The following is a 27,036-nucleotide window of genomic DNA, read 5'->3' on the forward strand; positions in this document are numbered from 1 at the left end:
ACTCTCTTGGCGGCGCTTCAGTGCGTCACTGAGCCTCGTGGTCCCTTGCACATCCGTGGCGGCTGTGGCTGGTGCTGCCGAAAGCCGCCCCTGTCGTCGCGCGCGCTATCGCCCTCTCTCGCCGCGAAATGAGCTTCATGCCGGCCAGTAGTCTCTTAGCGCCAGTAGACGCCGGGCGGGCCGCAGCGCAGCTCACTATACCACTGCGCCAAGCTGTCACGAAATTTTTCTCCCTAGATCGACATTCGACGTCACATTCTACGGCCTCGAGGCACAGTGGGTTTTACAAAATGGCTTAGTCTTGCTCATCTTCTCCCGCGCATAGTCGACGACTTCGCCTAGATTTCTCAATTACATATCAACCCAAAGCCCAGACTCGAGTCCTAAGCACACCCTTCTTTTTCCCCCGACGAGAGCACTCTTCTGCAATCGGCTTTAGAGGCATTCCTATTTTAGGCAAACCGTACCCACCGCAAATCGCGATTAACGCTGGCCGTGCTTCTCCCCGCATGCACAGCCATAAGCACCATCCACTTCATTGTCGGCTACAGTCATATTCGCAAGAAATTGCACTGATATTTTCGTATGGCTTTCGTCTACTTCTGGATATCTGCTTCGGTTCCACATGGCTCGTTACTTCATGCCTTGACGGACCTTCCCCTAACATACACCTTTGCAATGTTCCTGTCGTCTCCTGTCATAAGGAACTTCTCGAACACGGTCGGCATGTCGTCCTCGTCCTCAATGGGCGTGATGATGCCCGCATTCGCGCCCAATGTGTGGATCTCGAGGGCGTCAAACTCCTTTCCCTCTGCGAAATTTCCAATCTTGTCTCCGAGGCCGCAGACCTTAGCACCGCCCAGAGTGGCCAGGTAGAAGGTTTCACTGAGGCTGAGTGCCGGATCAGCGCCCTCGGTAGCGACCTCTCGCGCCTTTGACACGATAAAGGCCTGGCGCATGGCGTCGAGGATGGACGACGAGAAGCCGCCGCCGCTATCGGTGCCCAGGCCGACGTTGATTTCACGGCGCAGGTACTGGCGGATCGGTGCCGCCATGAAGCCGCCAATGGTTGTGTTCGAGATGGGACAGTGGGCAATGCCGCATCCCAGCTCGGCGATTTTGTCAACCTCGTAGTCTTCGAGGAAGATGCAGTGCGCGAGAATGGAGCGAGAGTTGAGCAAGCCGTAGTTCGCATACAAGTCTGCCTCGTTGCTGAACTCGTGGAACAGCGTCTTGGTGAACTGGATCTCATCCTCGGCTTCGTTGAAGTGCGTCTGGATGGGAAGGTTGGGGTTGGCCTTGGCGATCTCGCCGAGGCCAGTGAGAAGTTCTCGGTCGCATGAGATGGCGAAGCGCGGTGCCAGCGTAGGCGTGACAACCTTGTGCTCCGGATCAATCTTATCGACGTGAGCGATGAAGTCCTTGGTGACTTCCAGCGATTCCTTGGCGCTGGCATCGCAGCACTCGGCGGGCGCGTTCTGGTTCATGTTGCATTTTCCGATAAGAGCGCGCTGGCCCTTCTCCAGGCACAGGTCAGCCAGAATCTTGGTTGCCTCACCGTGCAGGCTGCCGTAATACGAGGCTGTCGTGATGCCCTGGCGCAAGAAGCCGTCGACGCAGGACGAGTAGGTCTTGCGGGCATATGCCGGGTCGGCGAACTTGGCCTCATGCGGAAAGGTGATCTCGTTGAGCCAGTCGAGCAGCAGCAGACCGCGGCCTGTACCACGTTGCGCCCACTGAGGGGCGTGGTTGTGCGTGTCGACGAATCCAGGGATCAAGAACTGGCCGCGCTCCAGGTAGCGAATGCGCAGCGACCCGGCGCCCGTGCCGTACTCGGCGATGAGCGCTGCGACTTGGGCCTTCTCAACGCTCTCGCGGAATAGCGCAATCTTGCCGTCGGGCCCGACCAGCAGCAGGCCCTTGTGGCATATCTGAACCTCGGTGGGTGTGACTGAGTGGATGATTGGGCCGTAGAAAGCTTGCTCCAAGCGCAGGTCGCGCGCCGACACGTCCAGACCAGATCCTTCCTCGGCCATGATGGTGCAATCCAAGCTCTTCCCTGTGATTTTTTTAATTGAGGATTGGTGAGATGCGGATATGGAATCCTGGTGTTTGGCGCAGAGGTTTGGTGTTGAGCTGTGGAGGGGCACCCCTGAGAGCGGTGAAAGGGCGGCGGCATCCACTTTTGCTGCGGGGATCCCAGGCCGATCATCGACACCGCGCTGGCCATCTATTTTCAACCAAAACCAAACCTCGCGCGCAGAAATATAACGCTGTGAGTTCTGAAATCTGCCACCGCACACATTTCTCCACGGGCAGCCCGGAGGCGCATGTCGTGTAGCTTGTGACCGCCAGTGGAATTGGTACGGTCGCAGCAAAGTATGCATTTCATCTCAGACCGGAGCAAGACCAATCTTCAGCGCCGGAACTCGATTTCCCATCGACCGGAGAAAGCAGCGCCCTGTCATCCCTGACTTGCGGGGCGAGCGGCAGAAAGACTGCGAGTAGGAGGCCAGACCGTCGACTATCGGCCACGTTTTTCGTCGGCGCACGTGCTGGGCGCCGTTTGCGGACTTACCCATCACTAGTGCTTGCTTTATTACCACTGTCAGCATCTGATTCTGACCTGCTCCAGTAGCAATTCTCTCCACCTTTCAGCATGCCGCGAGTATTACCTAACAGGCCGCTCGAATCCGCGTATTTCCGCCGCTTCGTGGTGCGGGCTGGCGCCCAGCCTCTCAAGTTCAAGCAGGTCCGCCGGCGAGAAACAACAGGCATTGCGTCATTTTCATCAGCCGACGACGGCAAGCAGAGGTCACAGGATTGGCCTAGATCTGATCGATGCTTGCGTTCCCCTTTTGTTTTTCTCTTCTCGCTACGGAGTTCTGCGCGCTTGCCGTCATAGCTCCAGCCATTAGCTGTTTGTGTTCCCCACCCTCGCGCCTGCCATGTTTCTGCTATCGTGATCTCGGTCTCTCCGTCCCTTCATTCCTCCTCCTCACTTTTTCACTCCTGCTCATGACTCTGGGCCTCCGGCTCTTCAATCCACCTGTGTTGGCCTTTCTCCTCCCCGTGCCGCAATCATGTCGTACCTGTTGTCGCAGATCAGGTCGTTAAGCCGCAGCAAGCAGGCTCAAGTTGTGCTTTTCTCTTCCACCGCCATTGCATTATACGGCTATGACCAGGTAGGCATTCGTGAACAATCTCGAGTGAGCTCCTTGTTAATTCTCTAGGGTATGATGTCTCTGATCAATACCAACCATGACTACCTCTCTCGCATGCGCATATCTGGTGATTCTCCGCTCGTTGGTATCATTGTTTCTGTCTATTACCTGGGCTGCTCCGTCGGCGCCGTCTTCTTCTCCTGGTTTGCCGATCAATTCGGCCGCAAGCCTGCCATCTTTTTCTGCCTGGCAACCGCCAGCTTGGGGAACTTCATCATGTTCATCGCCGGCCTCGGAGGCATGAGAAAAGCCCTAGAGGTCATGTTTCTTGGACGTGTCATCATGGGCTTAGGTGTTGGCGGCATCGACAGCGTGATCCCTGTGTATAGCGCTGAGCTGGCCGAGACCAAGATGAGGGGAAGAGCTATGGGCCAGGAATTTCAGATGAACATCTTCGGACTGAACATGGCATTCGCAATCAACCTTGGCGTGACCGTCGCCTTGGGCAAGGACAACCAATGGGCTTGGCGCATTCCCATCATCGTCATGCAAGCCTATCCCATCCTCCTTCTCGCATGCATCGAGCTTCTACCGGAGAGCCCCAGATTCTACATTTACCACGGAAGAGAAGAGGATGCAAAGAAGGCTTGCGAAGATATTGACCCCAGGAACGGCAAGGAGACGTTTGAGGAATTAAAAGAAAGCCATGAGCGAGAAGCAGACAAGGAGGTAACCTACTTGAACATGCTCACGCCGGGTCATCCGCAATTCCACCCAACCATTGTCACTATCATGGGCCAAATCAACCAGGTAAGGCACATGCGGTCGCTCTGTGAAATATGAACTTGGGTCTAATGGTGCACAGGCTCTTACTGGCTATGGAGCCGTATCTGTTTACGGCCCTCAGATATTTGAGCTACTTGGTTTCGATGTCCGTGATGCTGAATACTTGACAATGGGCAACTACGTCTCGTACTTCTTCCTCATGACCTTCGCCTGGTTGCTCATCGATGCCGTTGGCAGACGTAAGCTATTGCTCGGCGGCAGCGTGGTTTTGACATCCTGCTTCGTTCTCCTTGCCATCTTTGGAGGCCTGTCCATGAACTCCCAGGGCAAATCCGCGTCTCTCGACGTTCCTACTGTTGCTTTCTCTGTTCCAGGCATCGTTACACTTTATGTGGCAACGGGCGCCTTCGGCATTGGCTGGCTGGCTACTGTCTGGGTACGTACTTTCTTCCTACCGCTCATGCCCTAGTGGATCTCATCTCGACTGACCTTAAACACTACAGTTGATTCCCACAGAGATCTATCCTACCACCGCTCGCGCTCAAGCCGCCGCCATCAGCGTTGTCATCTGGGGCCTCGCCAACTTCACCATCACCCTCCTGACGCCCATCATGTTCAACAACCTGCGCTACTGGCTCTTCCTCGTCTTCGCCGCTTCGAATGCCATTGCCGGTCTTTGGACGTGGGCGTATCTGCCCGAGAGCGGTGGTCGAAGCTTTGAGGAGAACCAACGATTCTTTGACGATGCCGTGAAGGATGGCACCTGGCAAGTCAGGAAGATCGAAAATGGTGCATACCTGAGAATGCCGTACCCGCACAGTGGAGAGGCTGAGAGGGGCGAGCGTGCGCCACTCTTGCAAAGGGTAAGAGAGCAGATTCCCTGAAAGAGGAGGACCATCATTACTTGTATGCCTTACAGTGTCGCCTTCCTGAAAGGAAAGGAAATAGACGCTAGGTGTAGGTATGTGTTTAGGATTAGTCTGGTTAGAACTATTATGCTCATCCAACCTTCGAGCTTCATAAGAATTTCCAAGAATTTATGGTATGATTGCCTAATATGGAGGAATATCGGAGTGTTTTACGACTAGAATATCAAAGAGATCTTAATTTCTGGCAGCCCTTTCTTTGGCATTTAAAGAGTATTTATCTATCGGGCTTGATGACAGAGTGATGCGCTTCTAATTTCTACTCTTAATAAAACTGAGAGTTTTGTTTTACTCGGTCCGTTCTATCCCAAAGCTCCGTGGTAGTAGATCTGGTATATCTCGTTCTCGTTCTCGTGATGTCTGCATGAAGTAGAACAAAATGACACGTAAAGAGATTCCATGAGAAGAAATGCAAACTCAGCCACTAAAATATTTCGACCAATTCGTGCACTATCTTGACTCTTTCCACCTGCTTTTATACCTTTTTCTAGGCTTAGATAAACATCTGTGGTTGCTACAGTCAATTGCACTACTTGATAAAAAAAAAACCCCACAAAGCATGTGTCTTTCTCCGCATACAAACTTAAGTATCTTATAAATTCTCGTCTTCGTGCCTTATTGTAATGCTAAATTCAACTCTTCCCTTTGAAAATTCACTATATAAAGCCCAGGCAACTCGCCTTTAATATGGGTGTCTCAAATTTTGTTGCGTAAGACAAAAAAAAAGAAAAGGGCAACATTAAACTATTATGACAATGTGCACATTAAAGATCCACTACTACTGCCTAATCACCCCACCAATCTAAGCCGATTCCAGCAAAAGCAACTTTAGCGGATTAAGCTGTACAATTGTCGCCCATTGCCATTGGTACCAGCACGTATCACAGCCGTAGCTATGAGCACACGAGTGTCACTTACGAGCACGATGAAAGACTCAACAAGTGCGACAGTAAGGACCCAGCAGAGAGGTACTAGGCGAAAGCGTCATAGCAGCTCCAAATAACGAGCTGAGAGAGCAGGTCTGGGGAGTTTTTTTTTTTTTTTTTGGTCTCCATTCTCATGACGTTGCGCTCTTTTCCCGCGTCTCGTCTCGCCTCACTATTTGACTTCCGAGGTGGCTGTGTTTGGAAGTCGAAGTTAAAATGTGTGATTAGGGGGGGTGGGTTCACATCCTTCGGTGGCTTGCTGACTGGCTTACTACCTGGCGGGCTGGATGACAGGGGAAGGAATAGTTTGGCAAGGGGAGGGAAGAAAATGAGAAAGGGTGAAAGAGACGAAAAGTACCCCCCGGCACATACGCCCGTAAGCCGTGCCGCGATGCGATCGGGGAAGTTAGATGTTCGCAGGCTTGAGCCAAGGGTAAGCGGATCGTAGGAGGTGTTTCCGGGTAATCTTTGTGAGACCTGCATCGGCCTATGCTTCTTTGCTTTGGCCCCCCACCAAAAGCGGCTCCGTTGATCAGGTGATATAGGGAGGGGTCTGTTGCATGCAAGTGGCCAAAGCGTTGTAGAAACGGGCAAAAGGACAAGCAAAAAGAGAGCTTTGCGCAAGGGTGTGGTGTGGACGAGTCTCAGATTTGGGAAAAGACGGCAGTGAGTACGTGCCACAGCACCGTCGTAAGGGACGAAAGAGAGCAGCAAGCAGCGTCACAGCAGCATGCAGCGAGAGCTTGCAAGTGTCCAGCTTGCGGCTGCGGGGGGTCATCTTTTCGACGACGAAAGAAAGCGCCAAAAGCAAGTGTAACGGAGGGCTTCATCTCACCCAGCACGCTGGGGGTTGGGCTCTGTACTTACCGGTACGTGGCTGGCGGTAACAAGTACTTCCCCGATGCACCTACCCGCTTCCTCTTTTTCGCACGCGCATCACCCGCGTTGCTCACCCCCGCCATTCCCCAAGAGCAGGGATTACCTGTTACGCTTTTCTCGCGCTCGCGCTCCGCCATTCGAGCACGCGCAAATTTGCAGGCTCAGAATGAAACAGAGAATGGACGAATAGGAGTCGAGCAGCGGCTAAGACAACATTGATGGCAGCTGCGAAATCTGACATGGCTTGAAGAGTTTATTGAATCGTTATCTGCAAATGACCAACTAGCCGTTGTCCTGACCATTCGCCGTTTTGGTCTTTTCGACTGGATGCTCTTTCGCCGATTCAATGAATGGCGCACGACACAGACGAAAGGCGATACAGTCTCTTCGGGCGCCTGAGTTTGGTGGAAATGTGACAGCCTCGGGGGAAGGTGGAAAATCGGCCGTAAGGCGCACGAAGGGCCCGGACCTTCATGCAGCTCGCCGCAATCCTGGCCAGAAGATATACTTCACCAACGGTATTGTCTCAGCTCATCTCATCGATTTATTGTAAACGATAGCGACTTTGAGTGTGGTTCAAGCAAGGTAGCAGGGAGTTTCCGTCTTCCTTCTGACGGCAGGGGTAGGAATCCACGATCGATCTTCGATAAACTGTGGCGCAGGGGTATCTGAAAAGAGCTACATGCCGTACACTCGCAAAATTGAGAGAAAACAACGCTGAAGAGTAATAGGCAGGAGAGAAGAAGAATGAACAAACTAATGAGGCTGTGTTCCAGAATGCGGCAAGAAGCCGTGCAGCAGTCTGTTGTGCCAGGTGTGCTGGCCAGGAAATCTTTGGTGCAGGAAGCGGGAAGCAAGCAAGCCAGAGATCAGGCTGACGCAGGATGCAAGCAAGCAAAAACGTAGCAGGGGAGGCGATAATAACACAAAGAAATTGGCGTGTCAGCAAGACACGATCGCTCCCAGCGCTTCGACAGGGAGCGGGTGCAGGTGGCGACTGAGACTTTCCGGGGTTGCGACTCGTCTCGGCCCAGACTATTACTGGTCTTCGATGTAACCTTTGACCATGTTCAGGAAGCGTTCGCGATATTCGCCTGGGCTAGTCGTGATGCTCATGGGCCCCTTCTTCGCAAAGAAGTTGAAGCTCTTCACCAATTTCGTCATCATCTTTGGTTGCGTCTTGTGCTTTGCCCAGAAAAAATCCAGCAGCACCGCGCGGTACATCCACTTCCCGTCGGTGCTTCTCACGCCGTGTCGCCATTGACTATTCCTTGCCTTGACGAAAGGTACATGGCGTTCGGGCTCTGCTGGGTACCTTACCAGGAAAAGGCTGTAGTCAACGGCGTTTGCACTGCACAAAAGGTCCGTGTCCTTCTTGAGAGCATTTAACAGGTCGTCGCGCTGCTCTGGCGCCACCCTGATCTTATCTGGAAACGTGTCGACCAAGCGCTCCTTAACCGACTCGGGAGCCAGGTGCCCGTCGGCGATGTCACGTTCGGGGTAGAAGTAGCTGGCGGGCTTGAGGTCGAACGTTTCCCAGCGGTCCTTCTGCTCATCGTGATCCTTTCCGTACAGCACGTTCTCCATCACAACATGATGTGCAGGAGCGGTGCCGAGGACACTGGCACCGATAGATGGACCGATGGCCTCGAGAAAGTCAGTGATGCGGACGATCAAAGAATTCGGAAAGGCGTGCATGTGCTGAATGTAGGGGTCAATCAGGTCGCGGGAGAAGAAGGTGTGCTCAAAGCGGCGAGGCAGGCTTTTGATCAGGAACTTGTCGTTAGGCGTGGTAAAGAAGGTCGACCCGGAATAGCCCAGATCGCCGACGGGCTTAAGGGCGGCACCGCGACGGTTGGCGAGGCGAAAGCTCTCGCGGTACTCATCGTCATCAAGCTGCCAAGCGTCATTGCGCAGCTTGCGGAAGTCAGCAGGGCGGAAAGGCTTCACGACAAGCTGAAAGAGAGCAAAGAAGGCGAGAATGCGGGCGAGAAGGCTGGGCTTGGCGGCGTCGGAAGAGGTCTGGGGATCGAAGACGGCGCGCAGGATAGACCTGCTGATGCGGTTGGTGCGCAGACCCATGATGAGCAGTTGTCGAGGTGAAGAGTGCAATCTCAACAATCAACAATGGGTCGGGTGTTCCTTGATCGACCGGCAATTGCGTCATAACTGCCCGGACTCCCACTAAAATCTCGCCCTGGCCCGAGCTCCATCTGCTGCCTGAGGCACTCCACGCGCGCCATGCAAACACCACATCTCTCGAAGACGCGCACGTCTGTACATGCTGTGTGATCCGGCTCCACACGTGTGCCCTTTTGCCCGTGCTGACCCTATCACTGCGCCGCGCTGCCGCGTCAACGCACACGTGCTGCTGCTCCCCACTCCGCCCTCCGCCCTCGAGCACGCGACTGCAGCCCGAGATGACTGGCTTGCCGGCCGCACAGCAGCCATTGCACGCAGAAACCACGAGCGCGGATGATGCCGTGCTCCCTTCCGATCGCCGCAGCTCATCCGCACGCCCGTCTCGATGATAACCATCCCGCCCGCGCGGTAAAGGATTGCCTAAAAGCAAGGAAACAGCCAAGTAAGCAACACAGGGATAGCGTTGACAGCCAACGGCATGCTTTGTCCGACGGTGCTCGATAATACAGATATACCGCTTGCATGCCTATCCGCCGTCTTACCTGATGAGTTGTCCTCGCAGTAAGCAAGCCTTGTCATCCACCAGCCACCGGGCTCTCGGTGGCCACATACGTGAACAATAGATCAACTCGGGGCCTATCTTAGATGCTCCCCTTTTCAAGGCCTAGAACCAAGAGACGAGGTGCTTGTGGGCCTGGTGGCTCTGTCAATAGACCACTGTAATAGAAATAGGGCTAATAGATGAGTTCCCGTCGGCGCTATTGACAAACGAGCCGCCCTGCGCTGCACGACAATAGCCATGTGCGATCCCTGTACAAAAATGCGCCGCAGCACTCACCAGTTCATCGAGGCTCAATCAAAAGCCTCTGCCATGCGTCCAGCCAATTGCTGAATTATCGTCTCTGCCCTCCATCTTGACCTGCAATCTGCACGGAGAAACCGTTCCATCGGGCGTCGACACGGCGCGCAGCGGACAATTTCTTTTCTTTTTCCATCACCTGCGAGGTTTGGCACACTCCAAGGCCCAAGGTGATAAGGTCGTCTTCTTTTCTCTTGCATGGTGCTGACGCACGCCTAAAAGGAGGTTTCAGGCCAAGAAAGACGGGGTGGAAGAGTGTCATGTGCGCGGCTATGTAATCGCCGACCTGCTGCATGCCGCTGCCACGCGACGATCTGAACAGGGGTGTTCCTCTCTCCGCAGAGCGTTGATCGGTTATTAGCTTTGGGCATTATGTTGCGAATGAAGATAATTCCCGCAGCTTTTTCGTGTCGTGCATGCCGGGCTGAACCCGCTCTCATCCGTGAGCCCGACCCTGGCCACTGCAGCACTATTTGCAGGTTCGCGGGCATCGAAGATGGCCGGCCATGAGAAAAAGTGCGGTTCAACGGGCGATCCTTGATCTGCCGCTAACTTCCCCAATAAGAACAGTCATCATGCCGCCTGTGGAAGCTGACTGCTCCAATTGGTTAAGCCTCCTTTCTGCTGCCTTGCCAGGCAACTACCGGGTAACCGTTTTCGGTACGCTAGACACAGTCACTAACGGGGACCGGCGGAAGAAAATCTACTGTGCAGATTTAAGCTGAACCGGCTGTGAGGAATTGAGTAGTACGACCGCTCAGCGCATAAGCGAGCCAACCCGCTTTGAGCGCACCATTTAGCTGCCGTTAAGACGCGGGGAAAAGTAAACTATATGCCTGTTTGACACCTCGGTGACATGATTCTTTGTCTTGCGCACCCGCTGACGCGAAGCATATGCCGTGACGCTACAGCGTAGCAAGTTGAGTGGCGGCATCGAGAGCTCGGTCGACCCTACGCCTCGGCCGTTCGGTCATGGAGGGAGGCACAGCGCAACGTGATACCGCACAAGCTGCTTGTAACGGCAAGAGGCCCGTGTGCGCCATGCTTGGCCTCAGAAAACCAAGGGGAGCTGCGGGGGGCCAAAGGGCTAAAGCTGGTAAGCGCCGGTGTGCGATGCTGCCTCTGCCTTGCCTGCTGGTTCGTAGAGGAGTTCTGTCCAACCAAAGCCTGAAGATACTGACCGCAGAAGACTCGTTATACTGGGATGCCCGATTCTAATAGCATGAACACGACTGCTCGCTCAACGTTGTATGCTCTTTGTCTTGCGCTTCGGCCATGACGGTCCAGCGCGAACTACGTGTCCAACGCCATGTTAAACATCGAGTGCTGACCTGAAACGTCCCCGGCTCAACTTACCACAACATACTAATGCAAAGCCTCCACGTGCTTAATCTTATTCAATGGCAGGGAGAGACATTTCAGAACTTCACATCCAAGGCCCCGAGTTCTTCGATCGACGCCACAGCACCTGGCCCCGAGTGTGAGTAGGTGTGAAAGGATGTGAGAAGAGTAGAGTCTGCTTTTTATCTTAATTATTAGTGCACTCACCAACCGTGGACTGTGGAGCACAATAGCCCAACCTTTCGGGACACAGACACCGTTGTGGTGTAAGCCCCGTAGAAGCGGTGTGAGCAGGAGACAAACACAGCTGTCGTCTCCGCGGATGCCTGCATGAATGGTGTGGAGGGAAGGAAAAGGGCTGAGACAGATCTGCTAAGGGCTTGTGGCAAGCGACATTGTACAGGATTGTGGTGACATGTACATTTCCTGGAAGGCCGTCGTTAGGAAAAAGCCATCACACTGCCGAGAAATTTTGCATCATACAAGAAAGGAATCTCGTCCAGGATGTTGAAAATGGCAGTGGCGGTGGCAACACCAGCCAACATTACGAATGTCAAGTGAGATTGATGTTGATGTATTGGCCATTGCGGCTTGCACTTCAATGGCATGCAAGCGGCCGGGGAGAGATTCAAATGTCAATGACGTGTCGTTGACAGGTGGTATTGTCTTTGAACGGGGGGCGGCCGGCTCGGTTGGAATATCAGTTACACACAATTCTCATGTTGCGGTGCGGACGGATTTGTAATTCCGCAGATTCGGCTTCGAGAAGGCTTGCCCCCGTGCTGTTGAGTTTGGCACTTCGTCCGAAGCTATGGAGTCGCCGTGGCTGAGATCAAGCAGGCTCTTCTGCTAATGGCAGGATCGCCATCGATAATCCGAGACAGAAAGAGAGGTCTGAAGCGTGGCGCTCAAAAGCAGCTTCGAATCCGCCATGACGAGAGTGGACGGCAACAAAAATAAAAGTCGAGGCCAAGAACGCCTCGAGATGATGCGCCCCGATGTTCCATTCCGATCACGCTGAGACATACAGTTCGAGGAGTTTGAGAAGCCACAGGCCAGCTTTATCAGAGGCTATCGCTGAGACTGGGTCCGTGTCAGCTAGGACGGTATGAGCTGAGTCTCTGGCCACGGAGAAAAGTAGCATGGAAGTATCTCTGCAATGCATCATGGCGGTTATGAAGCTGCGTCGAGGAGGCAGGGAAAACTTTTCTCAGGCAGGCTGATGCCACGCAGGCGATTAGCGAAGGATTGGGTCTTAGATTACTCCGGGATCGGGGAATGCGGGAAGCCAGGGAACGAGGAGGGCGCTCACGCGAGATGCTTGCTTTTGACATTGCACATGGCGCATATTCAAGCCCCTTCGCGTGCAGGGCGTTTACCCACTTAGGCGCAGCAACACTTCGACCAGGCGGCACGGCGGCGAATGGCTGCGGACCAAGAGGGTCTCGTCTCGGAGGTCGGGGACCAGCTCGCCCTATCCAGCATGCTTGGGGCTCCGGCGGAGGGTGCAGATGCACGTAATGGCAGGGCGACGGCTAACGTGCTGCTCGCAGGCGCCATGGGCTGCCGTGTACGGGATCGAACAAGCTACCGCAGCGATGGGTTGCCACGCGAGATTTGCCATCAAGCCGGGATGTTGACCGGTGGACCAGGTCGCTGGGACAGGATGGGCCGCAAATGGCGGTGTACAGGAGGAGCAGCTGCACAGGATGGGAAGGGTTGTGGGTTTGCGTCCTGGTGTAACACTTCTCTGTTGTTGAGGGGGAAAGCGACGGATCACATCAGAGCAGTCGGCCATGCAGCAGGAATGACGTCCGGCCGGCGGGGAAGCGTTGCCTGACAACGTGGCTGTCTGGGATGGAGATTGAGGTGCAGTGTCGTGGCGGGGGGCGGTTTCACCAGCAACGCTCGCTGCTGGGTGTTGATTGCCTGGCAGAGCCCTACGGCGCGGAGGCAGCCGATTGGGAAGGGCAGCAGGCTGGTGGAGAAGCGCAGGAGTCGTCTCAGCGAGGCCCGGATTTCCCGGGGCGGCGGTGGTACAGGGCACGCTTCGTGATGCCACACTTTGTTTGCGGAAGAATGGGCGTCATCTTACTGGTGCAACTGGGCAGGAATGCGGCAGGCGCGGCCGATTGAGGACGAGGGGTCGCGGCCGTTGCTGAAAGGAGCGCGGTGGAAGTGCAGGCGGTTGCGGTGGCGGAGGAAAGCGCGTCCAGAAAATTGCGGTTGGCGACGTGCGTGCCGCGCGTGGGCAGCCCGAGAGCCCGCGGCCAGGGACGTCCTTGCAGCCCCACAACCGCTTGCGAGAGCCCCTGCGAGGCCCCTGCGAACCCCATGCCTCCACCACGATCGATCCTCGACGCCCACAGCCGCCCGCCCGCCCGTGTCTCGCCCCGCCGCTGACCGCGCGCACCGCGGCCTGCGACTCGTCGGATCGGCCGCCGGGATGGTGACGGGCATGCTAGAGCGGTAGGGTTGTTTGCAGTGAGGTGCAGAGGCGTCGCGTCGCACAAGCTTGTGAACCCTGGACGGCGTGTCCACAGCCCAGACATGGCTTGTGGCCTCGCAGCGCCTCCTATCATTGTCAAGCATGCAGCTCTATCGTCGAGAGCGACCGCATTCCGGACACGGACTTATCACTCATCGTCGTGTGTGTGCGTCTAGCCGTTTCCATGCCACCGGGCGAAGGACTATTTATCAACCGAGACGGCCCTCCATCACTGCTCCCCATTCCTCCAAGCCTCCCTCCTCCGTCCTCCTCTCACTCACCTTCACCCTCCCCGCGAGCCACCCGAGCCGCTTGCTGAAGCTCACCCGTTACGCTCCCATATCGCCTCCGCAATGGCCGCCGCCAACCCCCAGGCCGCGCCGCCCGAACAGGACCACGCCGCCATGCCCGACTACCTCGCCGACGCCGATGCCGTCCTGAAGGACCAGGGCGTCAAGTGGAGGTACGGCCGCCCGCCGGACTACTCCAAGACGCGCAAGGTCTACGCCGAAAGTGAGTCTTGCAACCCGGGTGGGAGCACATGTCATCATCTCCCCGGACTTCCTTGCATCATGAAGACGATCGATCGCCCCATTCTGTGCTCGCCCACGTGGGAGCCTCGTGTTCTTTGTGCTTTTCGCCTCCTGCACCATGCACGTTAGGACGGCTGCATTGCAGCGCAGCTATTCTCCGCTGCATACGACTCCCTCCACGCGTCGTCCTCCCCCTCCTCCATGTCTGCTTACTGCCGCACGCTTCCCGCTGTCCACCTTGTGTCACTTCACCCTCCCGCCCCTCCTTGCTTACTGTCAAAGCTTGCATGCATGACAATCCCTTCTCAACTGAATCAGGACTGACCAAAGAAATTAGCCAAGCAGATGAACCATCAGTCTGGGAGCCTCATCCAGATGGTCGAAAACCTTGTCAAGAACTGGGAGATCGAGGCCTCCTTCAAGCCTCGCATCGAGGACTGGAGGACCGTTGACGCCCCCAACTACACCTTTGCCATCAATGGCAACCCGCCCCAGAGCGCCGAGCACATGCTGAAGGTCGGCACCTACAACGCCATCATCTCGCCCAACGAGTACTACAGTCCGGAGAACTCCGACTTTGCCTCCAGCCACAAGACCTTCAAGCGCATGATGCCCACCTTCGCCTGGGAGGTGCTCGAAGTCTACTCTGGCCCACCCCACGTGGCCTTCCGTTGGCGTCACTGGGGCACTATGAAGAACGACTACGTCGGCTTCAACGAGTAAGTGCAGATGCGCCGTTGTACTTTTAGCCACGTACTAACTCTATTATAGTAAGGGTGAGAAGGTCACTGCCAAGGCCCATGGCGGGTCCATCGACATTCAAGGCGTGACTGTTGCCACCGTCGATGACAAGGTTAGGCTGCAGCGCGTCGAGACCTGGTTCGACCCCATGGAGATGTTCCGCCAGATTGCGCCGCAGGGCATTGTGAACAAGGAGCCGGTAGCTCGGCGGGTAAGCAGAACCCCGTCACCTCTCGCCAACAGGACAGCGACACCTGAGGTAGCTTTCAAGAAGCCAGATGAGCCTGTCGAACCCAGCCAGTCGATTTCCGCCGAGCCCGCCGCTGTCCAAGCTCCTCAGTCCGATGTCGCCACTCAGAGCGAAAGTGCTCTGACCAAGGACGCTCAGCCCGAGGTTACTCCCAGCACCAAGGAAGCTCAACCTCAGCAGCAATCTACTCCTGACAAGCCCGCCGATCTTCTGCTTGTTTCACCCATCGCTAATCATAGCCACTGCGCCGAGGCCGGTGAAACTTTATCTGAATCAAAGACGGAACACGGCCCTGAGCCTAGTGAACAGGCACTGCAGCTCCCTCAGACAAACGACGTTAAGGGGCCCGTCGAAACCCCGTCAGTAGATTCTACCGAGCAAGCCCAAGAGATGGAACAGCTGCTGCAACCTTCAATTGCTGCACAGGAATCGACACAGCTGCCAGAGTCTGAGACCGACCAATTCCATGACCTGGACCAGTGGCACGAGGCATCGGATATCCTCAGCGACCCTGCGCCTGGCTATGAGCCCGAGAAGTTCCACGATGCTGTAGAGATCGACCACGAGAACTCAACTGTAAGCTCGGAAGCGGGTAGCTGGACGGCTGTGACACCTCCTGCATCCGACCCTCCTACGCCACGCAGGAGCACGTACTCGTCCAGCATCACCAGCTCTTCCGAGCAGGGACAGTCCAGCAGCCAAGCCTCTCCCACCGAAGCTTTCTTCTCTCAGTGTCCTGCACACAAGGTCCACCCGCACCCGAAGGACATGGAGAAGGCCGTCAGTCCAGAACCTGGTGAGGGTGTGGCCGCTTCGCCCGACAGCGAGGAGGCAAGGTTGACGCACATAGAGATGAGCAAGATCACTCCATTTGAGTGCCCTTTCCTGATGAACAGGGAGTAATTATGTTGTCTTTGGCGACGATTTTACGGATTACGAGCTTGCAATACCTCTGGGTTGGTTGATTTCTTGCACGGTGGCTCTTTTCACAGGCGTAAATTTCTTAATGGTTCACCATCAAGGTTCTTTTCATTCCTGTTTCTCTCTTCACAGGCGTAAATTTCTTAATAGTTCACCATAAAGGTTCTTTTCTTTTCATCAATGATCATACTCCTTGATAGCGTAAAGACGAAGGGGCTGACCGGTCAGTGGAAGGCCCGATGCGCCTAGTGGTGTACGAGGGATGGTGGCTACTCTCGGGCTGAGTCAATTGCACAGATATTCCAGTGGCTTTTCTATAGACTCAATTCAAACGCATGTTTCTTCACAGTCAGACGGGTCTGCTTGCGTGTGCTGCTTACTTTCAGGTAACAGGTCGGTCATCAAAGCCACGTGTGATGTACGCCACCCTGTGTGAATCCTGGGTTACCAGGTTTTCCCGCATCAAGCGGCCGTTCTTGTGATGAGGTGGCTCTGTGCGAACCCGGGTTAACAAAGACGTCCACGTACCTTAACCGCTGCAGCCACCGAGGTCTTGTGTTCCGCAGCTAAGGTGGACGCGGCAAGTGGTCTTGCCGACGAGTACTTTTTGACGCAGATCCAAAGTGTGTCTCGCCCGTTCCACGGCACCCGCGCGCTGCTTTGCACCGGAAATTCCTTGCGTCAATCTCCCTTCTCTACAAAAGATGGAGAGGACCTTGTGGTAGATGGAGCGTTCATGCAGCAGCCCTGGTCATATGCCTCCTTGGTACGAACACCACTGAAATGGACGCACGATCTCCTACCAAGACACATTCGACCCCAGCTACGCAAGGGACGATACCACACGAGGGCCACGCTCTCACTATCTCATCAGCAGGGGGGGGCAAAATGTCTCTGTTCCGCAACTACCACGCTGCAATGCATGACGTCTGGCGCCCTGTCCAATCGCTCAAGTCATCATTTCGCTCTCGGAAGCAATCCCATATCCACAATGGCATATAATCCTCTATCTGATGCCGTGTTACCAGCACCGGCTACCTCTCGAACACCTCAGCCCGCCCTGTGCATGATTGCACGAGGGCCCCGACCCTCTGCCGCTGCCATTGCCGCTTCTGCCAGTCTGTCCGCTTTATGCCTGGCTGCCCAACACTACTTGGTTTCGAATCTATCTGACACAGACAAACAACTCATCGTGCATAAAAACAGCCGCAGCCGCGTCCGCCACCACGAACACCAACATGTTGACCGGTACGAGCTGGCATCCGCGACAGACAGCTCGCAGCAACCACGCAGCTCGGCCGGCACACCTCCACCATCATGCGCCCTTACACAGAGCCACCTCCTATTCTCCCACTGTCTCTTCCGTAGTACAGACGTCTCCCTTTCTCCCGGTAACCCCCTTTTCCCATGCCCACCCTCCATCCCGTCCTTACCGGCACACAAACAAGACGCAATACGCACACGTCGTCCCTCTTTCCTCCTCCCCAGGGCAATTACCGTGCCACATCCCACAGCTCCTCTGCATTGTCCCTAAACAGCCTCTGCACCTTCACGGCATCGCCGCCGCACCACTCCAAGCACTTCTCCACAAACGGCTCCACGTCGACGCCCTCGAAGCGCGTGTGCGGCCAGTCGGTCGCGAAGACGCACCTGCCACCGCCCCTGACGCCTAGCAGCTCCTTCGCCATCGCCCCCAGCCACGGCAGCCCCGCGTCCTGCTCGATCCGATACGCGGCGCTCAGCTTCACCCACGTGCCGCCTGCCTGCAGCAGCCGCATCAGCGCCGCGAAGCCGGGCAGCGCGTACGGGTCCGGCTGAGAAGGAGATCCCTGCGTCTCGACCGTCGTCTTCGTCGTCGTCGTCGAACCTGCCAACGCCGATGACGATGCTGATGACGCTGGCGGCCACGGCGGCAGGCTCGCCGGGTGCCCAAAGTGGTCGATGCAGAGCTTGACGCCGGCAGGCAGAGCGTTCTCATCGACCACGATGCGCTCGAGCAGCGGCACGGCGTCGAGCGAGCAGTAGACCTGCAGCACCCAGCCGCCGCCGCCGCCGGCGCGCAGCGCGGGCGGGATGGCGGCCGCGTGCGAGACCAGCTCCGCGCGCAGCTGCTCCACATCCGGCGCCCTCCCGACCGACTTGAGGTTCAGCCTCACGCCGCGGACGCCGAGCGCGTGCCATTCGTGCATCGTGGAGGCGCTGGTGTTGCTGGGGTCGATGCCGACGACGCCCCGGCCGTGCTGCGGGCCTAGCTCTCGGAGTGCGGAGAGGAGGCAGCTGTTGTCGGCGCCGTAGATGGAGGGTTGGACGAAGACGAGGTTGCGGATGTTGTACGCGCCTGATGTGAGGGCTAGGGCGTCGGAGAGGGTGTGTAGGGGCGGAGTGTAGGCGGCGTTGGGAGCGAGTGGGTAGCGGGGGTCTGTGACGTGCATGTGCGAGTCCCAGGAGTCGGGCGGGATGCGCGCTGCGACTTTGCGTAGAGTGGTGTTGGTGGTGGTGCTGTAGGATGCGGGGCATGACTTGGGATAGAGTTTTGTGGTGGTGAGAAGGGAGCGATGGGGGCGGAGAAGGCAAAACATTTTGAAAGGCTGCAGGCGTAATGGATAATATTGCTGTTGTTATCTGCTCTTGCGACCATGTATGCCATGCAGTCATGTTTATGGCGAAGCCGACCCCGACACCGGATGTTGTTGCGATTGTCAGCAGTTGGGTTTAGCGAGACCTGATTGCTCGTCTCAACCCCGGATTGTCTGGATGCGGTTAGCCCCCCGCATCTGAGCGGAGGAGGGCCCGTTTTGCGGGGATGGGCCCTGCTTGTCCACCCGGTATCGCCATGTAGCTTGTACCTGGAAATGCGGAGTACAGCTTTCCTGGTTTTGATCGTCTCTGATTGTAGCGCAAGAAAAGAGGATCTATCCAGATCAATACTCTTCAGCTATCGACAAGTTAAGGATTCACCAGTCTGTGCTCCACTTATGGATGCATTGGAGTAGCATGGTACCTTAGGTCGTGCCGCAGGCAATCTTACCTCAATATGCTCCGGTTCTCCTCAATTAGTTCATCGTAGGTGCCAAATTTTGCGTTGCATGTGAAAGCATGCGGGGTTCTAGAAACCGTTCAGATTTATACGAGGACCGGAGGTTTCCTGGGGAATCGGGTACCAAAGTATATATTTTAGCGTCCACTAGGGGCAAACTGTATCTTGGAAGTGGCTTATCTCCCCCATAGAAGCTAGGCGAAAAATAACTGTTGTGAATGCAGGGGGCTCAGTAGACTGCAAGCCTTAGGCTCCCAAAGGAAAATCCTTTCCTTTTCCCCTTTGCACATTAGACTTCAGGAGTCTGGGTTTTGCCTTGATTTATGTAGGAAAAATTGCCAACACTCTGGAGGATGGATGGCGGTCGTGCCCTTTGGTAAATACAAAAGTATTGAAGAGATGAATAGAAGTGATGATCCAGCAGTACTTGATTTACTCCGAGGAAATTTTTAATGGGCAGGCTAGAGCGTATTAAGAGCCATTCGGATTTTCCTCAAAAGAAAAAAAAATTAGATCGGACGGTTCGTGGAAAGTGAAGTATTCGCTCATGTTACCTAATCCTCGATGTTATAGTATAAGATACTTATGTTGCTAGAGATGAACACTGAAAGCCGACACAGACACTTTTCGATATGCGTACTATATCGTCAATACTGAGCCACCCTGTATCATTAACCTTGTGAATAACATTAAGAGTAGATGATACTCGAGTTGATCATCCTAAACTTTACGTTGGGGAAGAAGCGCCAGCTGATCTGTCATCCTAGTGCATGAAACGGTGGGGACCCTGCCGCCGTCCCATACCTATAGTCACTTGATCAGAAACAACCTGCAAGGACGACGACGAGCTTAAGCTCAGCAGCGGTGGTAGATGAATAAAGCGCTCATCACTTGCATCCAGATTAAACAGAGATCTTCCCTCTAGCCTGAAAGGAGTCTCCATTCGAGATAAGCGTGTGCCGGTCCGAGTAAAAAGACTCGAAAGATAAATCCATAAGACAGATATGTAATCGTCATAGATTATGCTCTCCCCATTCGAGAAAAAATGGAGGGAAGGGCTACAGAAATAGCTCAGCATAAAGGAAACGGTTTACAAGCAAGCATATTTTCACTATTTATTTTTGCCTGCCTCGAATATGCAGGTTCCCATAAATTCCCGTTTGGTGTATGGACAGCTGCTTAGACAGCATGCATTCTATTTTTTGGAGTTGAATACTCTTGACGTGGAGGCATGAAATGATGATAATTCGCCAGATGGTGGTGAGCGCTGACGCGGCGCCTGCAGCTGCCGCCAATAATGCTCTTGACGCGTGGATAAGATTCTGCAAGCACGCGACTGAGGTGAGCAGGCGAAGATTTGCCTTGCCGAATCCGGAACGAACCTGCATATTTCGCTCACAATCAGTCACGCCCAGCGTCAGCGTGGAGGAGCCCTCAGATCAAGGCCGATTACTGGTTGCCGATTTTGCATGAGTGTGCCCGGGACCACATGTAGTACCCGAAGTGCCAACCAACGCAAATCCTCAGAGAAAAATCGTCAAGAGGCGTGCAACTTTCCATGCTCTTGTTTCACCCACGTCATCGAGGCTGTCACAAGTGGTGGTGGTGTTGCGATGCGGGCCCAATGACGACGGAGCGACAGGAGCCGGAGGCATGAGACCCGGGCCCACATCGGAAACGCCCTATGCTATCACAATCCTTCTGGCTTGTTGGAGGCCTTTGGGGGATGGCCAAGACATTTGGCGACGACATGCTTGCTGGGCCTCTGCGGGCCGGCTTCCCCCACGGGCACTTGGCTCGAGAAAGTTCTGGTATCTGCCTGCTCCTATCACCAGCAGCACGGGCCCAGGGCTGAAGCTGACTCTAGACGAGCTTCCATTTCGATCCTTCAGAAGCGGCTGCCTGCACGCAACGCCGGATCACGATGACCTGCTCCGCAGCTAAGCGGAGCGCCATCCCGCCAGGCTGGCCAAGCACAGTCAGCGCAGCTGAGGCGGCGAGCAGAGCGGTTCAGGGCGGGCGGCGAAGGCTGAAGTGGGGTCTTTTTTGCATCGTGACCAAGGACTCGTACCTCCCGGCGTACCGCGGCCCAAGTCACGGGGCTTGACCGGGTTTCTTGACCGCTCACCATCACCGCAATTCTGAGGGAACCCGACCGGATGGGGCTCCGCGCAAAGCGATCTCCAACGTGGCTAGTTGGTAACTCGCGCGTGACTGCTGGCCGAAGCATCAGCTCCAGGCACCGGCAGCCACTGAAGCAGTGGTGGCGAGAGGGAGGGTGCCCAGCGCTTGCTGCCGGCGTCGGGGGAGGAAATACCCTCGCCCTGCGTAGGCAGCAGGCGCAGGCAGCTGCGCCGCGCTCGGAGCTTGTTCGGCAGGCCGCAAGCGTGGCAATTAGCCGTCATTCTCGGGAGATTTGGGCCATTTCGGTCGCGAGATGACGGATTCTGATGCAGGTCATCGCCCATCGCTGTCGCAGCAGCGCGCTCCGCCCACCTCGTGAGCTGCCCACTCTTGCAACCCGCGCCGCTCCGCCATGCCGTGCGCGGAAATGAGCTCCGTGCACGCGGAGCAGCTGCGCGTCTCTGGCGTTTCGTGACGTACGGCCGTGAGGCTGCGGGCGTCGCAGAAGCAGCAAGGCGGCGCGGGTGAGTCAACGCGGTGGCTAACAGCAGAGGTGGCAGCAGCAGTCGACGGCACTTTGGCCTCGTGCGGCTAGCAGCACGCAAGGCGTGGCGCGCTAGAGGCATACGGAGGGACAGCAGCTGTCGAGGCAGGCCGAATCAGCAAGTGGCACGGCTTGGGGGTGTCGCCTTCGCCGGGGTCGCGATTGGCTGTGCAGCTCCAACGGCGTGGGCATGCTCACCCACTGCAGCCTTCCCCTCTTCGATCGCGAGCTCCTTGTGCGTGTCTCAGATTGCCTCCTGCCGCCCAGGCTGACGACGGGAGCGGTGACGGGCGACGGCAACGCGCTCTTTGTCAAAGGCGTCTCGGGCAGGGCCTGGTTGCAGCCGGGGCTGGGCGCGATGACGAGCCGCGGGGGCGCTGCGCTGCGTGCCTCAGGACGGTGCGGGCGAGCGAGCAGGAGGCTATGCGCCGGCCAGACGCCGACGCGCTGTTGCACCCGTGTGATGCCGCGCGAGCCAAACTTCTCGGGCGGCCAGCCAGTATTTGCCATCGCGGGCGCTGCTGGGGGCGTCGGCCGGGGGGTGGCCCGTGCACGCTGAGATGGCAGGGCAAAGACAGTCATACTCCGCCGGCCTTCCCTTCTATCAAAAGCCCGCCACCCTCTCCCCTCTGAGTCCCCAACCCATAGCAACCATGGCTGCCGCGCGCTGGACCGTCGTCTAAACCAACGTCTTCTGACGCTGAGATTAGAACCGGCCCCCTCGACCTTGGCCACCTGTCTGCTTGCTAGTACCCTTTATCCTCCAGTCAGCAGCCTTGTCTCAAACGCGCCGACCACCTGTCCTGCCTGCGTTGCCGCCTTCCCTACGAGTCATCTCCACTCTGTTGCCTCCTTTATAATAGCCCTTGCCTTTTCCCACCACTACTGCCTCTGTGCTGTTCCGCTCGCACCCAACCCGCCTCTCCCCGCCGCCGGCCCTTGCCTCGTTTGCTCGATCGCGATCGCCGCCGCCTCGACTCTCGCACCCCAGCCCTAGCGAGCTCGCCTCCGACTCCGACAACAACACCACAACCACTTGGCTGCATCGCGCACAGCTCCCGCCTCTCCGCTCGCCCGCTCCGCTCGCAAAGCGCACGGCCACTCCGCCCGGCCTGCGCATGGTGGCGCCCGTCACCATCTAACCCCCATCACCGCCACACTCGAAATAGTCACGATGTACCCTAGGCCACACAACAGCACTCCAGTCATCAGTCGCTCAGATTTCACCTCCGGTTCGGACAACAAGGCTTTCTTCGTCATCGAGGATTCTTCCTGCTGCTAGATCCCGCACTCTCTTCGGTACACATCAGCTTTGCGACGGCCCGCGCCCCGTACAGCTGCTCGAAGTGCATTGCGACGGTTCAGGAAGACGTCTTGTTCTGGTGATATCTGCAGCTGACGGTGACTGGAGGATTTCTTCTTCTCACGGCTGAAGCTCTGGGCGCCAGTTGGCCACTCTACACCGACCGCAAGCCCCAGCTGCAAAGCTAGACTGTCGACTGCATCATAACCACCCGCATCTCCCCTCGGTTCTGCCCTCCACGATTACGAAAACGGATTCCACGCTTGCTCCAACACCCTCGCAAGGACTGAAAGCGTAACCACCTCCACACGCTGTCACGAGCTTTTGGCAATCTTCGGGACACAGGAATCTATATTTGCATTCCAGGAAGGCACCCGAGAACTACCGTCGTCTGCCAAATCACACGACGCGCGGGTTTTCGTTGGTTCTTCTCATCGGTAAATCTCGCAGGTCACCCCACGACCTCGCAAAAGCATTCGACCTATCAGGTTCTGCCTAAACAAAAGTAGTCGCAACTAAAAGCGAATCTGCTTCTCACTCTCTTCGGTTTTCATACTGGATCTCGGTTAGTATACCCAGGCGTTTCTTACTTTTCCAACATGGGTTGCGACTTTCCCTTCGCGAGCCAAGATGTTACGCATCCCTACGGATCCGCCGTTTCATCCTCTGCCTCCTCTTCTACCTCGTCGGTATTCTCCCTAGATGCCGCTTCCTCCCAATCCTCCCACTCCTCAGCCTCCAGCTCCGGACACCGAGGTTGGGATTCTGATGACTCGTGGCCTCGCTCCCACGTTGCCACTTCCGTTCGTCCCAATGGATGCGCGACTGTCCCCGAGCCCATTGCCTCCAATGGAGGCATCACCCGCTCCCAGATCTCGCGCTGGTGTGAGAGCCAAAGCTCTCTCCCCTCCTTGAGGTCGATCGACGCTGCTGTGCCCGCAGAGATGCGCCAGAACCCCCGCAGATGCCCCACTGCTGCCAACTGCCGTGTGCCCCCGGCCCTTGTTCGCCAAAGCGAGCGCACTGTCAAGTTTGTTGACAGCCTTGTCGGTAAGCCTACCCGCCGCCTCCGAATTTCCCTCGACCGCACGCTAAGGTGACTCTCCGTCGAAGATTCTGCTACCCAAATGGTGGAGGTGATCTGGCCGCTCTCCGTGCCGACCTGTGCCAATGAGCGCGTGTCTGGCCGTGGTGTCCTTCCTCTCCGGACCTTCATCCAGGAGACCCTCCGCCGCTCGCGGACTAGCTACTCGACTCTCCAGGTTGCTCTGTACTACTTGATCCTCATCAAGGCCCATGTGCCCAGGATTGACTTCACCATGGAGCAGCCCGAAGATCAGTCTGTCCGCGCCCTGCAGTGCGGCAGACGTATGTTTCTTGCCGCGTTGATTTTGGCCTCCAAATATCTGCAAGACAGGAACTACTCGGCTCGCGCATGGAGCAAGATCTCTGGCCTCAAGGTCAGCGAAATCAACACGAATGAAATGGCTTTCCTCAAGGCCGTGAACTGGAAGCTTCACATCACCGACCCGATTTTCGAACGGTGGCAGGCGATCGTCCTTCGGGCGGCGCCTTCATCTCACCCCCCACCTTCGCCCGGTGCCCCTCAGATGCACCTCGGAATGCACGATTGGAAGACCCTCATTCCAATGCTCACTCCTGAGCTTGATACGTTTGATGTTGTTCGCAGGAACTCTGTTCAGATCTGCATTCCGAAGCGTCTGACCCCACCCCCGCCTCCGGCTGCTACTTCTCCGGTGCGCGAGTCGTGGCTTCAAGAAAGCATGCAAGCTTCCCGCGCGAAGGCCACTGCCTTCTGCCTTGAGCCCACGGTGGACATGACTCCGCCTGCGCCAATGCTGTCCCGCCTGGGACCGCTCCCCACGCCGCAAATGACTCCTCAGTCTACCGTGAGCAACACTCCTGCAGTGAGTGTGGCCTCTATGGGATCGAGGCGCCCATCCATGTGCGCTGCCATGGCCCATCATCAGAACATGATGTCTGCTCGTTGCACCCTTGACCAGTGGACACCTACTCCTCGCTTCAACGGCTTGGAGGCCTACCAATTCTCTGGACGACGACCTTCGCTCGCGGCGTCGACGACCTCTTCGTCGTCTTCGCCCGATTCAATGGTTTCGGACAACTCGTCCCGCTCGTCTCGTGCCTCTTCGATTTCTTCGGTCTCGTCTGCCGCTTGGGCGCCGAACGCCAAACTGGCGAAATTGGCGACTTGCCGCAATGCGGGCCTGCCCTACCCGGTGCAGCAGAAGGAAAAGGAGAGCGCCGAGGCTGTTCCGACCATTGTTCCCAGCGAATCTCTCTCGTCGCCCGATTTGGAGGGCTTTCACATCAACGACGCGTCGGAGCCCACTCCGGTTCCCTTCCAACAGACCGAGAATGTCTCGCCTAACACTCGTTCTGAGGAGGTGGCCAAGGGTCGCAAGCGATGCAGATCATCCGCGGATATGACGCTGCAGCAGAACGTGCGCGATCTCGTCAACCCCGAGAAGCTCGCAGCAGAAACTCTTCTTACTCTTGACCCTTCTGTACTTCATCAACGCACTCCGGGCATTGTCCCCGACCGCAGCCTTGCTTCTTCATTCCTGCTTCATACCCCTGGCGGGAGAACGCCTTCGTCGACCTTTGACATGAAGGCGCTGCAGTCGCCGTTCACTGTCGTTCCGGAAGTCCGCCGCCCGGTGCAGAAGGATCTCGGCAGGAAGAGGGCCTGCTGTGCCAGCGAAGTTGCTCAGGTCCTCCAAGCGAGGGCTGGTCCCGGCATGTGGGAGGGCATCATCTAGATCAGCTCCTCCCGCTGCTCAGCGCGCACGCCGATTCTGTTCGCAATTGACTGCAAAGCAGTCATGTACATTGAGTCACTGAATCCTTATACACTTCACCCTCTTGCCCTTCTTATTACATCATTTAACCTCGTTTTTGCTCTGCTTCAAGTCCGTTCATTTTATTGCTTTGTTCTGCTATTCATTCCATGGGAGGTATTGTTGGCCTTTTTACTTTGTTGCTTCAATGGTTCGAGGCTTTGCTCAAACAACGGGGTCCGGAGGTGGGAAACGGAGTTTATCTTGTTTGGCTGAAAGGGTCTACGGATTCCCTTTTCGAATACCACAGTCCGACTATTTTTCAGGACACCTATCGTCTACACGAATCACAGCGAAAGGGAGGGGGGAATTCTGCTTTGTTTTTCTACTGGACACGCAACATATCACAATACCACAAACAAAAATGGCCGATACCATGGTTGCGGATGGAGTGGGAGGTTTGAGGTGGAACGTAGATAGTTTTTAGTACGGAGTTGAATAGCGGTAGGACTAGCTCGGAACTTCCTTTCTATCTCTGCCTGAAAAGGCTGAGTTGGAGAGGGATGTTTGGGGAGCTAGTCGTGTAAGGGAACAAGTGGAGGATGTAGTATTAGCAGTTGAAATCGAATGATTGCATAGCGAGGGCGAAGAAAGGCCCTCGATCTACATCCTGATCCAATCTTTTTGCCGTCTACAAGTGACTCGAAATATTTTTCCCAACAGAGTCACCGGGAGGGATGAGTTTCCGGGCACGCAAGAATGATTCATCGATTCCATGTCATCATGGTTGGGAAGTGGGATGTGTGTGTGTGTGTGGCAGAAAATGACAGGTCATCGTTCACCCATTCACCAACCCTTGCACTGCCCAGCCAGTCATACATTTACCGGCATCTTGCCAAGGCTTTTCGTTTGTGTGAAAATAATCTTTTTTTTTTCGTGTTCGCCGCCGCGCGGCTCATCAATTCCGCCTCGGCCGTCCGTCGCCGCCCGTCGTCGCCGCCCCCGCCACCGTAACCCTTTCCCGCCCGCGCCGCGGCCCCTTCGGCCGGGTTGGTTAGGATGAGGCTGCATGTGCATGATCCGGTCCCAAAATAATCGATCCAGATCTCAGATGAAAAACAATACTTTTTTTTTCCTTTCGTACGAAGTGCAGGTGCGGGCGGGCGACGCCGACACCGATGTGTGGCGGCTACCGAGAGGGGGACGACCATCACCCCCTCCGGACGACGGCGGGCGGAGGCCGGCGACGACGA

At 56.1% G+C, this 27,036-nt stretch overlaps 6 protein-coding genes across 6 annotated transcripts; 3 read left to right on the top strand and 3 right to left on the bottom strand.

Annotated features, from left to right (window-relative positions):
- Positions 1–638: 638 nt before the first annotated feature.
- On the bottom strand, positions 639–2,036 carry LTHEOB_1715 (Amidohydrolase 1; the record flags this gene model as incomplete). Its single annotated transcript, XM_035510447.1, has 1 exon — positions 639–2,036. The coding sequence occupies one exon, from the start codon at positions 2,034–2,036 to the stop codon at positions 639–641; it is 1,398 nt and encodes a 465-aa protein (XP_035366225.1).
- A 1,047-nt stretch (positions 2,037–3,083) lies between these two features.
- LTHEOB_1716 (Sugar/inositol transporter) lies at positions 3,084–4,834 on the top strand (the record flags this gene model as incomplete). Its single annotated transcript, XM_035510448.1, has 4 exons — positions 3,084–3,185; positions 3,234–3,974; positions 4,030–4,386; positions 4,454–4,834. 4 exons carry the CDS (start codon positions 3,084–3,086, stop codon positions 4,832–4,834), a joined length of 1,581 nt encoding a protein of 526 aa, XP_035366226.1.
- A 2,885-nt stretch (positions 4,835–7,719) lies between these two features.
- On the bottom strand, positions 7,720–8,763 carry LTHEOB_1717 (Phosphatidylinositol-4-phosphate 5-kinase core; the record flags this gene model as incomplete). Its single annotated transcript, XM_035510449.1, has 1 exon — positions 7,720–8,763. One exon carries the CDS (start codon positions 8,761–8,763, stop codon positions 7,720–7,722), a length of 1,044 nt encoding a protein of 347 aa, XP_035366227.1.
- Positions 8,764–13,864: 5,101 nt separating this feature from the next.
- LTHEOB_1718 (Pathogen-related protein) lies at positions 13,865–15,938 on the top strand (the record flags this gene model as incomplete). The annotated part of the gene is made up of 3 exons (XM_035510450.1): positions 13,865–14,024; positions 14,382–14,763; positions 14,816–15,938. 3 exons carry the CDS (start codon positions 13,865–13,867, stop codon positions 15,936–15,938), a joined length of 1,665 nt encoding a protein of 554 aa, XP_035366228.1.
- A 1,511-nt stretch (positions 15,939–17,449) lies between these two features.
- On the bottom strand, positions 17,450–18,535 carry LTHEOB_1719 (Tim barrel metal-dependent hydrolase; the record flags this gene model as incomplete). Its single annotated transcript, XM_035510451.1, has 1 exon — positions 17,450–18,535. The coding sequence occupies one exon, from the start codon at positions 18,533–18,535 to the stop codon at positions 17,450–17,452; it is 1,086 nt and encodes a 361-aa protein (XP_035366229.1).
- A 5,373-nt stretch (positions 18,536–23,908) lies between these two features.
- LTHEOB_1720 (Cyclin PHO80-like protein) lies at positions 23,909–25,765 on the top strand (the record flags this gene model as incomplete). The annotated part of the gene is made up of 2 exons (XM_035510453.1): positions 23,909–24,014; positions 24,078–25,765. 2 exons carry the CDS (start codon positions 23,909–23,911, stop codon positions 25,763–25,765), a joined length of 1,794 nt encoding a protein of 597 aa, XP_035366230.1.
- Between the last annotated feature and the right edge of the window lie 1,271 nt (positions 25,766–27,036).

The sequence above is a fragment of the Lasiodiplodia theobromae genome, assembly GCF_012971845.1.
Source record: "Lasiodiplodia theobromae strain AM2As chromosome Unknown scaffold_4, whole genome shotgun sequence".
NCBI lineage: Eukaryota > Fungi > Ascomycota > Dothideomycetes > Botryosphaeriales > Botryosphaeriaceae > Lasiodiplodia > Lasiodiplodia theobromae.